Source organism: Nycticebus coucang, chromosome 17, assembly GCF_027406575.1.
Source record: "Nycticebus coucang isolate mNycCou1 chromosome 17, mNycCou1.pri, whole genome shotgun sequence".
Taxonomy (NCBI): domain Eukaryota; kingdom Metazoa; phylum Chordata; class Mammalia; order Primates; family Lorisidae; genus Nycticebus; species Nycticebus coucang.
This window is the reverse complement of record NC_069796.1, coordinates 85798395-85812036: the sequence shown is the minus strand read 5'-3', so window position 1 is coordinate 85812036 and position 13642 is coordinate 85798395. Positions and strand designations below refer to the sequence as shown.

The following is a 13642-nucleotide window of genomic DNA, read 5'->3' as shown; positions in this document are numbered from 1 at the left end:
CTGCATGCAGGCACAGCAGGGGTGTCCAAACTCATGACTTTGCCAAACCTCAAGGCAGGCAGGAGCAGGCATAATTAGCCCCACTTTACAGATGGAAAAAGTGAGTCTCAGAGATGGTAGGGGCTGGCTGGGGCTGCCCAGTGACAGCTGAGTGTGCCTGGACACAAGGCAGGTACTACCTGGTGCCCTGTGCGTGTTCCTGACAGCCTGTGCCTCTCACACCTGCTCCTGCCTGTGTCCCCAGGGGACCGGCTGAACGAGCGTGTGGCCTACCACCGGCTGGCCACCCTGCACCACCGGCTGGGCCACGGTGAGCTAGCCGAACACTTCTACCTCAAGGCACTGTCGCTCTGCAGCTCGCCGCTGGAGTTTGATGAGGAGACTCTGTACTACGTGAAGGTGTACCTGGTGCTTGGGGACATCACCTTCTATGACCTCAAGGTGGCTGGGGAGGGGGTTCCACTTGGAGTGAAATCTGCACCTGTACCCCAAAGGCCTGGGTTTGATTCTCCCTTAGCAATGGCCAGTGGTCTCCCAGAGGTCAGCAGACAGTGTCTGGGCTCCCACACTGCCTGGGCTCCACCCTCAGGAACTCAGGGTCGGTGGGGGGAAGCTGACATGGAAAGAGACAATGGCAGCTGTGGGTGAAGAAGAGGGATTATAGGCAGGGGATCCTCCCCAAGAAGGAGACACAAAGCTGAGTCCTGACAGTCAAGTAGGAGTTAATAGAATGGGAGGTGGGGGGGACATTCGAGAGATCAACGTTATCCCCACCTTGACCCGTGTTGCAAGATCCAACCCACACCCTGGCACCTCCTCCAGGAAGCCTGCCCAGGATACCAGTCTGAGCTGAGCAATTCCTTCCTGGAATCCTGAGACACTTTCCCCCTTCCCATTGCCCAGGCAGGGTGGAGCTGGTCTATCAACATCCCACTTGGGCTGTAGGGGAGTGCCCTCCCAAGTCTGCTGCAAGGAACGCCAGCTGGGACTTCTTTTCCATCAAACTCCAGCCCTGCGGGGGGTGGAGAGCTGAGCACCTGCAAGTGAAGCCCCAGGAGTACTGCTCCATGGGTCCCCCAGCCCAGACCAGAGCTCCCTCCCCACCCCCCAGCCTAGCGCTGAGCAGGATGTCCTTGTTCTGTGTTGGCTGAGGGGCAGGGGCACCTAGTCCAGGGGCTTAGCTATCAGGGGCTAAACCAGTGCAGCCCTGGATCCCACCCCTTTCTGGGCTGCCCTGAGGCCCCAGCCAAGTATTGGTGACACCTGGTGGTCAGAAGTGGTCCCTGTGCCCAGTGCCTAAATCTGAGCCAGGTGGTGCCCCCGAGTGCCAGACATCAGGCCGCCCAGAGGGACCCTGCTCACTTGTTTGCCCAGGATCCAGGGGACAGGGCCTTTATCTGTGAGAAAAAGCCTTTACGTCTCTGTGGTTACACCCACCCCAGAGGAAAGGGCCCAGGTGCTGGTGAGAGGCTGAAGTCCAGGGGCCAGATGAGGCTGGGCTCAATGCTCCCTCCTTCCTCCCCAGGGTATGTTCCACCTGCGGCGTCACTGAAACCACACTGTCATCTCCCCTGCAGCCTCACTGAAACCACACTGTCATCTCCCCTGTCTTGGGCCCCACTGTCTTTCCAACTCACACCCTCCTGCGGCCCAGGGCCCCTGCGTGGAGAGTAGGGAAGAGAGAGAGGCAAGACGGGGGCTGGAATGCTGCCTGGGAGGTGGGCGCTGTGGGCTGAAGTGGGGCCACCTTCAGGCCACATGCGTGTCAAGAGTGAACAGAGCAAGGCTTGGAGTAGGACAGGTGTGGGGTGAGCCCAGCTTCACACATATGCACACCCGAGGGCACATGCACACACACAACAGCACACACTGTGGCTGGCTCCTTCCTATTCAGTTGGAATGCCTCCTCCTCCAGGAAGCCTTCCCGTAAGGCCCCTGGTGGAGGCAGGGCCCCCCAAGGCTCTCACAGGCCACCCTCTGTGGTCACGGTTCACCCCCGGGTCCCCAAGACTGGGAGCAGGGAGACAGCAGGATTAGCCATGAGTCCTGGCACAGAGTCCGGTGCTTGGTAGGGAGCAGGGGAGTTCACTGTGCTGCTGCAGGCTGACTTACTTTCTCCTTGGGCCCTTGCTCCTGTGGGGGGGAAAAGGGCAGGTGAATTCAGATTTTGTTGTTTTCCTTAGGAAGTCCTCTTGAAACAGTAGGAGAGGAGGGTGGGCCCAGTGTGGGGATTAGAGAGGTCCCTTGGGAGACTTTGATGTGGAGGCAGGGCCTGGTTGGGTGGGAGGTAAGAGTGGGCATTCCCTGAGCTGGGGCTGGTAGGTTTGAGGCACAAAAATGAAATGGCAGTGGGTATCCAGGGGAGTCACAAACAGTCCAAGTTTTAGGGAAGAATCCCAGATTTGACACACGTGAGGTGCTCTGCACCAGGGCTGGTCTGTGGAAGGTGGTGTCAGAGTGGACACAGCCAGAGGTGGGGTCTGGGTCACTCACCCTCACATAGTAGCACCTGTCCCTGCTGTGGCTGGGAGGCCTTGGCAGGGAGCATAGGCAGGTCAGACCTGACCTCACCCCAAGGGCAAGCAGACAGTGCCCGCCATGGGGACTGCACAGAGACCAGGTGGCCCAGGACAGAGGGACAGGGTGGGAAAAAGAAGGGAGCCACCAGAACGTGGGGAAGACCCAGGGGCTGGCCAGACGCTGCGATTCTCAGCCCACCTGGAGCTCTGTGGCGCCTCCTGGGGACCGCTTCCCTGAAGCGCAGCTGTGGACCACCTGGGACACAGCCATCCTGCCAGCTAAGCCGTGCAGCAGTGTCCCAGGCTGTGGGGCAAACTGGCATGGGTGGAGATGGAGTGACCAGGGACAGGAGGAGCCTCTGGGGTCACAGGCTCTGTGCACCTCATGCCCCCTGGCGGGTGGAGTTAGATGCAGAACCCAGGCTGATGCTACTCTCCCCGCAGGATCCCTTTGACGCAGCCGGGTACTACCAGCTGGCACTGGCGGCAGCCGTGGACCTGGGCAACAAGAAGGCCCAGCTGAAGATCTACTCACGACTGGCCACCATCTACCACAACTTCCTCCTGGACCGCGAGAAGTCCCTCTTCTTTTACCAGAAGGCGCGGACCTTTGCCTCTGAGCTCAACATCCGCAGGGTCAGCCTGGCTCCCCCGCGGTTCTGTGGGCGCGCCCCCTGGCTGGCACCTGGCTACCCACCCTAAAGAGGGTCCCCGGGCAGTGGGATTTGTGGAAGGGGGTCCTTTGATTGCCCTAGAAACTCTGGACAACCTCATTTTCTGAGAAATGGAGGCACAAAAGCAGGGTCAAGTAGCAATAAATGTTTTTTTCAGTAACTTACTAAATTCACCAAGGCATCCTTCCTGGGGAGCGTTAGGGGACCTGAGAAGGATGGTGAGTCCAGCAGACCTGGGCAGGTGCCCCCTGCCAGCTACGCAGCGTAGCCTTGGGTGAGCCACTTCACCTTGAGCCTCAGTTTTCGTGGCTGTTGGAGAAAGAGTGGTGGGGTTCCTGGGACAGGTCCTGGAATGGCAGCACCCCTCTCCCCAGCTCTCACTGTGGGTCTGGTACTGCCCCTTGCCTCCGGTCCTCAGACCACTCTGTGAGAGGTTGGGACTACTATTGTCCCCATTGGCTGTTGGGGAAACGAGGCACAGAGAAGTTATGTGGCTGGCCCATGGTCACAGAGCAGGTAGGGGGTAAGCCTCAAAGTCCCACATACTGACCACCACACCTACCGGGCCAGCCTGCTGCTGGGGAGGGATGTGCCCCCCAGCAGGACTCAGGGAAGCTCCTGTATATCTCTGCCCCTTGTCTGTGTCAGGAGAAGCTTCAGACCAGGGAGGGAGCCCAGGTGCCCCCTGTAGAATGTCCTCTACTCCCAGATGTGGCTGGGCCAAGCCTGACCTGTCCCAACTCTAGTTGCTGTTCAGCCTTGTAGGAAGTAAGGTGCAGTCCTCACCTGTGTGGATGCTGCTGCAGTGCGTTTAAGGGTCCCCCAAGCCAACCCTAACCCTAACCTCCTGGATTCCCATGCTACTGAAGGTCAAGACTGAGGAACTTGGCCTTTAGCCAGCCATATACCCATGGCCATGGGGCCCTGCCCTGACCTTTGCTATGACTGTAGCAACCTGGGGCTGGGCCATCACTGCTCAAAGAGGAGCCTGAAGCACCTGTGGGGTGTCCCTTCCTCCCACAGACCCCCTCCCATGCCTGGGCCTGCATGAGGGTCTGCCCTTGCCTCGACTGGTGCACTCCAGTGCCCTGCTGAATTGCAGCCTGTACCCTGTCTTTTTGGGTAAAGTCCATGGCTATACCATGGATGTTCTGTTCTGGCCAGGGTATTCCATCCCAATGTCTGGAGGAGAGTAGTCGAGACCCACAGCACTGAGGAAGATGTGTGCGGAAAGCTCAGAGTTTATGGCTGCAGTCAGATTGTCTCATGGCCGACCTGGCACGCGTGCCCCCAACTCATCACTAAGCTACAATACTCACACTCTGCAATGCTTCAGCTGTGACTGTGGGTATGGTAGCGGGCCACACGAACCTCAGGCTTCCCATTAAGAAATGCTTCTGCTGAGTGTGGAAGGATACCACGAGCGCGTGTGTAAAGTACTTCCTACCCAGCAAACCCACGCGACATACAGTCGTATCCATCATTCCTTACAACAGCACAGAACCTTGAGGCACTGTCCTACATCATGCAGGCCTGGACAGTAAACTTGCTCATCCCTACAGAACTCACAGCCCATTCTCTGTTCCAAGTCCAGGTGGCTTAGAAGCTCAAGCCGGGGGCCTGAGGCTGCTGTTTGGGAGGGCAGTCCTACCTTGACCCCTTCTGTCCCAAGGCCTCCCATTCTCAGAGTCCCCAAGCTTCAGTTATCATTTCAGCCCTTTTTAAACCCAGCCTCTCTGCTCAGAGGTGATGGAAGCCTCTTGGTAGTGTCTGCTCTTCTAGCTTTGCAAGAACTGCCGCAGGACCCTAATGTTTACCCTACCTACCACACTTCTCCTCCAGGTATGGATGAAATTAAGGAAAGACCACCCTTGTGTGTTGCTCCCAGTTTTAAATTTGGAAAAAATGTCAATTACAAAGAGGAATTACAAAAGTCAATTACAAATGGGAATTTTATTGGTAATTTAACTTTTTAATTTTATTATTTTTATTTTTTTGAGGCAGAGTCTCTCGCTCTGTCACCCTAGCTAAAGTGCTGTGGCATCACGGCTCACAGCAATCTCAAACTCGGGTTCAAGTGATGCACCTGCCTCAGCCTCCCAAGTAGCTGGGACTACGGGGCCCACCACAACGCCCGGCCAGTTTTTTTAGTAGAGACAGTGTGTCATTCTTGCTTGGTCTGAAACTCCTGAGCTCAAGTGATCCATCCCTTGGCCTCCCAGAATGCTAGGATTATAGGCATGAGCCACCATGCCCGGCTTTATTGATACTTTTAAATAAAAGGTATCAAATGTCCATGTGTTCTATCAACATTTTAATCAATTTGAAATCAGAGAACACGATAAATGATTTCTCATTGCCTCCTTTACCTCCCCTCAGCCTTGCGTGGTCCTCCTTCCCAGCACTCTGGACACTGGGCAGCTCAATCCCCTGGTGAAACATCCGCCTCCCCAGCGGGACTGTGACCTTCTGCTCGCACTCATCTCTCACTCCCTTTAAACCCCATATCATCTTTGAAAGTCTAATGTGCCCAGGGATTTGCACCCTGGAGATCTACACTGTCTCCAACTATAGCTTACACACACACACACACACACACACACACGGTGTCCTGTGACCCATACACAACCAGAATCACACTCAGTGGCAGCCTGCCCCAAAGTCATTACTAAAAATCATTAGAGGGCAGAGGAGCCTGTACGATGAAGACAAGGGCATAGCACACCCCTGGCAAACAACTTGAAAAAGTCCTAATAATGCTTTCTCCCCATATTCCTTTTTGGGTATTCTGCCCCTAAGAGCACTCAAATCAGCTTCTTCCTCTTGTACAGTGTCCCCCCTACCCAGGCCCCACTGCTCCATCTTAAACTCCCTCTTTCCTTTCCCACATTTTAAAATCTCACCTCAATTTTACAGAGCAATGTACTGAACTGAAACCTGAACAGCCAAACCCATCCTGACGTGGGGAGCAGCCTTCCCCTTAGCATAATGTTACTGCTAATGAGCACAATCGAAATTGTATTAAGTAATGCCTTTTGTTTTGAATCACACCTCTGGTTACTTCCTCCAAGAAAGGCTTTATGATTTTTTTTTTCCATCTATGTTGTAAATTTTCACCACAATTCCTATTAGTTCCTTTATACTTTTGAAAACAATGACGTCGGGCCAGGTGTGGTGGCTCACTGACTGTAATCCCAGACTCCGGGAGGCCAAGGAGGGTGGATTGCTCCAGCTTAGGAGTTTGAGACCAGTCTGAACAAGAGCTAGTTCTTGTCTCTACTCAAAAGAGAAAAAGGCCCAGCGTTGTGGTGGCGCCTATAGTTGTAGCTCTCAGGAGGCTGAGGCCAAAATCATTTAAGCCCGGGTGGCACCTGTGGCTCAAAGGAGTAGGGCACCGGCCCCATATGCCAGAGGTGGTGGGTTTAAACACAGCCCTGGCCAAAAACTGCAACAAACAAACAAAATCATTTAAGCCCCAGAGTTTGAGGTCACTGTGACCTAGGCTGACACCATGGCACTCTAGTAGGGGTGACAGAGTGAGACTCTTGTCTCAAAAAAAAAAAAAAAAAGAAAAAGAAAACAAAACAATGACGTCACTTTTCTTGATGGTGTACGATGTGTCTAATAGGTGTTTTCTCCCCCCATGTTAGCCCATAATCTAGCCGCTATGACCCTTAAAGCATCCCCATTTAATTACGAACTGCTGAAGTGAAGCCTGGTGTCATTTCCTTACATTGCTTAGCTTCCCTACGCTGCCTCACTGAATCTGATGAAGCCTCTTTGGCCCCAGACACTGATCCTTCCCTTCCCCTACTCAGGGAGGGTTTACCAGTGATGACGGCTCCTTCCTTTGGTGTCTTCTCTGGCACCTGCAGCTTCCTGAAAAGCCTGCCCCTCTCCTCTCTTCCCTTAACTGCAAAAGGTCTCTCTGCTCAGAAAAATCTCTTCATATAGCCTTGCGCCTCTCGTATTATTGTTGTTTCATACATCTGTTTGTTTATAACAAGTCTGGTCCTTACAGCCTCTGAAGTTCCTAGGACTGATCTCAAATCCAAACATCCTTTGAAGTCTAAGCAAAATGAGCTACACCAAAAAATTTCCGGGTGAGAAGTTATACAAATGTCACATTGAAAATATAGTCTTCAAAAATGGCCACAAAAAAAAAAAAAAAAAAAAAGGTTGGGAAACTGCTCCCGATTAATGGGAACTAAAGACAAATGGCAACTCAATGCAATATGTGATTCTAGACTGGCTCCCATAATGGAGATTCTTTTTAAAAGCCAAAAAGGGTATTACCAGATAAATGGACACAAATGGAACCGGATAAGAGATTAGTTAATGGTTTAACGGCAATGCTAAAATTACTGGAGGGGATAAGTATGTAAGGGAATATTTTTATTAAACACACAATGAAATATTCGAGGAACAAGTGCATGATGTGCGAAACGTGTTTATAAATATTCAGGAGTGTGTGTGTCTTTTGTGTGTGTGTGTGTGGAGAGGAGAGAGAAAAGGGAGGGGAGGGACAGAGAAAAGAGAGATCACAAACGGGTCACCCGTGGTTCCCAGCCTTCCCAGTGCCGGGATGCATTCTCATTGTTGTTATAAAGTGGTCGCCACCCACAGGGTGAGAACCGCTGGGTTAAATGGTAAAGAGTTATACTGCCATTTACCATTCATGTAACTTGTCTACAATTGTACCTTCTTTCAAATAAATAACATTTAAAAAAGATGGAGCACTAAGTCGTCTTGAGTGTTACACGATGACTGAGATTTTTGGCTTTGATTCCCACCGTTGCCCACCACACCCCGAGCCCTGCAGTGCCCACGTCAACACAGTGGTCTCAGCCTTAGCCCCAGCAAGACGCTCCTCTTCCCACATGGGAAGCATGTTGACATTTTTTTTTTTTTTTTTTTTTGTAGAGACAGGGTCTCACTTTATGGCCCTTGGTAGAGTGCCATGGCCTCACACAGCTCACAGCAACCTCCAACTCCTGGGCTTAAGCGATTCTCTTGCCTCAGCCTCCCGAGTAGCTGTGACTACAGGCGCCCGCCACAACGCCCGGCTATTTTTTGGTTGCAGTTTGGTCGGGGCTGGGTTTGAACCCGCCACCCTCGGTATATGGGGCCGGCGCCTTACTGACTGAGCCACAGGCGCCGCCCGCATGTTGACATTTTAACGGGGTTTTATAAAATACTGAAAAAAGAGCAAGCCCCCCCCTTCCCCGTTTTTTTTTCTTTTTTTTTTTTTTTTTCCAGTTTTTGGCCAACGCTGGGTTTGAACCCACCACCTCTGGCATATGGAGCCGGCGCCCTACTCCCTTGAGCCACAGGCGCCACCCACGCTTTTTTTTAGTTATATACAATGTAAAACAAAAAAAAAAGACCAAGACTTCAAAGACTCACGTGGAACCCCCAGTGCTTCTGGTTTGCAAGTGCTTTATCTGCTTTGTGCGTCAGTTTCCTGGAGTGTCATCTTCCAGAAATGTGTGGACTTCTGATGCACCCTCACCGGTTCCTGTCATCCTCAGGCACTTATTAAGCCCCTTTCTTTTTTTTTTTTAGTTTTATTGAAATATAGTTCACATTCCATACAAATTACCCATTTAGAGTATGTAATTCAATAGAGTTGTATCGCCATCACCGAAGTCAGGTTTGTAACATTTTCATGACTTCAAAAAGAAACCTCACTACGCCTTAGCTACCTGCGTCTGCCCCTCCTTCCCCAGCCCTAAGCAGCCCTGTACTTCTGTCACTATAGGTTTCCTGTTCTGAACATTTCCTATGAATGGATTCATATGTGGTCATCTGCCTCTGGCTTCTTTCACTCAGCATAAGGTCTTCAAGGTGCATCCATGTGGCAGCAGGTGTTAGTACTTTACTCCTTTGTAGGGCTGAATAATATTCTATGTGACTAGACAACATTGTTTATCCGTTCATTAGTTGATGGACAATCAGATTGTTTCCAGCTTTTGACTATTAAGAATAACGCTGCTGGCTCGGCACTGGTAGCTCAGCAGCTAGGGTGCCAGCCACATACACTGGGGCTGGCAGGTTCGAACCCAGCCCGGGCCTGCCAAACGATCATAACAGCAACAAAAAAATAGCCGGGCATTGTGGCAGGCACTTGCAATCCCAGCTACTTGGGAGGCTGAGGCAAGAGAATCACTTAAGCCCAGGAGTTGGAGGTTGCTGTGAGCTCTGATGCCACAGCACTCTACAGAGGGCGAGATAGTGAGACTGTCTCAAAAAAAGAATAAATAAATGATGCTGCTGTGGACATGTGTGTGCAAGCTTCTGTGTAAAGGTATGTTTTCATTTCTCTTGGGTATATACCTAGAAGAGGAATTGTCAGGTTATACAAGGTTTGACAGTTAAGTTCACGAACTCATCCTAGAAAAAGTGCTACATACCTTTTTCCTGAGTATCACTATGGTTACCTCTGAAGTAACCCTTGGGAAGCTATGCACCCTTCAAAGCGATTTTGGAACTCTCTTTCTGGAATGGCCATCAGAGCTGTTACCACATTACCCATCGAGGTCCTAAATGTCATCAAAATGTCTTCAATATTTCCTCTGTTTTGGGTAAAGAAAAATAGTCACTGGGGGCCAACCAGATCAGGTGAGTAGGGAGGGTGTCCAGTACAGTTTTTTATTTACTGGTTAAACACTCCATCATAGTCAGTGCCCCGTGAGTTGGTGCACTGTGGAGAAGCGAGAGCCATGAGTTGTTGGCCAAGATTTTCAGTTAAGATTTTCTTAACTCTTTCTCTATCAGCATTTATACTTGGTCTGCTGTGCTTCTCCCAGTCAGGTGACGATTTTGACACACAACTTGACAAATTTTTACAATGTTTTTGTCAGTTCTGCTCGGCACTGGCCACCCTGACCTCTCTTCATCAGTGATGCTTTATCTCCCCTCACAAAAACATCTGTACACTGTCATTTTCTTCATGGCATTATCCCCATCAATTTGGACTAACACGTCCCTGATTTCATTGTCAAGCTTAACCCGAAATTTATGTTTGTTCATTGCTCTAATTCAAGATCCAACATTTCCCCCAACAGCACACAAAATACACACAATGACCACCCCCCACCAAGAAGCTGGCACACGTCGACACCAACACAACTGTGAGACGTTTAAGACCAAAGTTACAGTGCTACAAACGTAAGCACGAGGTGGCAAGTTTGCAAACTTTAATTGTCAGAACTTTGTGTGCCAACTGTTTAACATTTTGAGCAACTGCTAGACTGTTTACCAAAACAGCCAAACCATTTTACATTCCCACCAGCAGTGTATGAGGCTTCCAACTTCTCTGACTTTTCGACTGTACCCATCCTAGTGGGTGTGAAGTGGTAACTCAGAGGTTTGATTTTTATTTTCCCAATGACCACGAATGTATCTTTTCATACAAACTTTTACTTATAATGGCAATTGGAGAAGATAAACAAGCATATTTAACTGTAAACACAATCTTCTTTTAAATATTTGAAAACATTTATACGGTAAGCTCAAATACTAATCAGCATGTAAAGTTTTCTACTTCCGTATTATTTCCATGTTATACCTACTTTGTGATGAAGGGACAGCAATATTATGCACTGAGTTTGTTCTGTGAAGATTAATGCTTGTCAGAGTGTACAGGGGACGAATTCAAATGATTTCTCAGGGTTGACTGCAAGGCAGAGCAGAGCTGATTGCCCAAGCCAGTGAAGTTCAGTGTGTTTCAGTCACCAATGCTGTGTACAAAAGTGTGACCCCTGTGTGGTCAATACCAAAAAACATGACAGCACTGACACGGGGCACAGCACATACCTTAATCTAGGAGATGGACGGCAAGATTTTCTTTTTTTTTTTGAATTTCAGGTTCATGTAAGGGTTACAGAATCTGCATTTGTTAGGTAGAGTACCTCTTGTAGTGAGTTTGTTCCGCACCCCAAAAGTGCACTATATACCCCTATATTGCACCCATCAAATGGGAGCATCCCAATCTCCTCCATCCTCCCCCCACATGATTTGAACTATTTCCCTTATATGGGTATTAGATCATAAAAATATGGAACACATCATGTATTTGCATGTCATCCTTGTGCAAGGGCGATGCTAATCTCTATACTGTTCCAATTTTAGTATATGTGCTACCAAAGTGTGCACGGTAAGATGTTTAAATAGACTTACACTTGAATCTTAGCATAAGGATGGGGTGTACCACGTGTGCTATTTGTGAAGGTTCAATGGTGGGTGCATGGAAAGCTAGGTTCTTCCTGCTCTGGTGAATGTTTAAACGCTTTTGTAATGAAAATCTTTTAAAAATGAAAGATGCTGAGTACCTCACGAGAGAGGATAGGGCAGTAGAGACAGCTGCCAAGGCTGGGTCAGTCCATCAAGACCAGATTCGAGCTCCCTCAGAAAGACATTTCAGGAGGTGTGATTCCCATGAGGACAGAAACCTTACAAGGAAAACTCTCATGTAACAGGAATAGAAAGAAAAGGGGAGATGGATGGTTTTTGTTGAGATTTTTGGTGGAAAATTCCCACCTCATAGTTTCTAGTTCCTCTGTGAATAGTGAATCCAGCACGCATGCTAATAAGGAGGCAGAGATGGCCTGAGTCTGAGCAAGTGTCAAAGGTCTTAAATAGATTTGCGTAGCCTGGGAGAGAATGGAGTAAGAAAAAGTGACCTAAGCTCTCTGTTTACTTTGAGTAGGCACCAGACATTTTTGGAATAAACGAGTGAATTACTTCCAGGTTGTGCTGGGGCTAACCATGAATGTCATCATGGCACAGGTAGACTTGTGAGATTTAATCCCAGTGATCAGTCACTTTCAGGAAGGTGTTTATGGAAATAGCAGAGATGGGATTTTAACAAATAGGAATTAACGAAAGAGGATTGGATGAGGCCTTATTAAAAGCAGAGCTTTTAAAGTAATGATCACGTGATTGACCACGAAGTTTGCCTTGACAATGGAGGAAATGAAGACAAAGATTGGTGAATTGATAAATAGAAAAATTAATGATCTGGGGTTGAAAAAAATGACAAATTGAGGGCATATGCTGAAGAACAGAGGGATGAGGTCAAAGGGTAGAAGTCAAGCTGTGTATTTCAGATGCCAGAGGGGTTACTGATAACCTCCAGGTGTGGCAGTAACTGAGCTGGCTGGAGGAGGACTCTCAGATGGGAAGGTATAGGAATTGAGAGGCCAGGTGATTGGCTGATCTATCCACGTGGATGTTGGGGCCTCCACCAATTCTCTACTTCTACCAGTTCCTCACCCCGGGCCCCATCCACCTTTTGTCCTGCCCAGAGCCACCCTAGACCCTGCCTTTCAGCAACAAAAACCTTCTGGCGCTGCAGGGTCAACGCATAACTCTGCATGTGAAAACAGTAGTAGAGTGGGGGGCCGGGGGGGGGGGGGGGCTGTAGTGGACATGTTTTCTGATTTTGCATAGACACCCTGGGTTCACAACTTTTTTCAGGAAAAACTTAAATATCTCAAGCATCCTCTAGGAAACTCACCCCATCTTTCAGTCCCAGTCTATACTAGCGGGAGTTGCCTTCTCTGCAGACCCCTATTTTAAGGGTGCCCAGTCTTGGCCAAAAAGAGGGTTCTGTACGGGTCTTTCTTAGACCATGTTCAGGAGGCAGCTGTCCCTCCGTGGCACGCTGCTTGTCCACGCTGCTTTATGTTTGTAGGAGGGCAGAAAGGTCCGCGTGCATTCTTCAACTGGACGTCCTCTGCAAGCTCATGGTTGGTTATCAGAGGGCGACTGTCCTAAGGCTCCCTGTCCTCCTCAGTCCACAGGTGAGAAGACAACGAGGGGATGATCCAGACTGAGAACTGAACTTGTTCTGACCTTTTCTTCATGTAAAGCTATAGAGTTTCTTCTAGGGAGCTTGGTGATTTCACCTTTGAAATTTGTTGCTCTCCTATTTTCCGTATGAAAAGCTTTTCATAGGGGGTTTGGAGATCCCACCTTTGGAATCCACCTCACAGAAAAGGGTGGTTGAAGAGGCAAAGTCGGAAATGAAAGGAAGCTGGGATGAGGCCTCTTTCCAGTTAAAGATTTGTATGGATTCGGGAACCGTGGGGGAGGAGACCCCACATCACCTTCATACAAAACCTTCAACATGGGCTTCCAACAAAGGAAAATCTCCTGGAAGTATTCAGGCAGAGGGCCTAAAACAATTGTGCCAAATTTTCATGTTTTATTTGCCTGTAGGATTTTTCAAGAAGAGGCATTAGGGGCTTGATAGGATGCCATGAATTAGGCATAGTCCCAGAAATCTGACCCTCACTGATTTCCTCAAATTTCTCGCTCACTGGTACTGTGAGATGTTCCAATTTGAGACATAGGCTCACACTTCAGGGCCTTGAATTATTCCCTGACACATTCAACATGTGACTTTCTAGGACTTGCACAAAGTTAGACTCCAGACCCTTAACC

At 49.4% G+C, this 13642-nt stretch overlaps 1 protein-coding gene and 1 non-coding gene across 4 annotated transcripts in view; one reads left to right on the top strand and one right to left on the bottom strand.

Moving 5' to 3' along the window:
• SH3TC1 (SH3 domain and tetratricopeptide repeats 1) overlaps positions 1–7947 on the top strand; it is a 41183-nt gene extending 33236 nt beyond the window's left edge. Inside the window, exons 13-14 of one of the 3 annotated variants that reach the window (XM_053566080.1) lie at positions 245–441; positions 2964–7947. In XM_053566080.1, the coding sequence (XP_053422055.1) occupies positions 245–441; positions 2964–3221 (455 nt within the window). In that variant the 3' untranslated portion in view covers positions 3222–7947. The remainder of the gene's footprint in view (positions 1–244; positions 442–2963) is intronic. The other 2 variants (XM_053566079.1, XM_053566078.1) reach the window with 2 other exon arrangements.
• A 3299-nt stretch (positions 7948–11246) lies between these two features.
• LOC128569377 (U6 spliceosomal RNA) lies at positions 11247–11350 on the bottom strand. Its single transcript, XR_008375340.1, has one exon. It is a non-coding gene; the product is annotated as a U6 spliceosomal RNA (small nuclear RNA).
• Positions 11351–13642: the final 2292 nt, after the last annotated feature.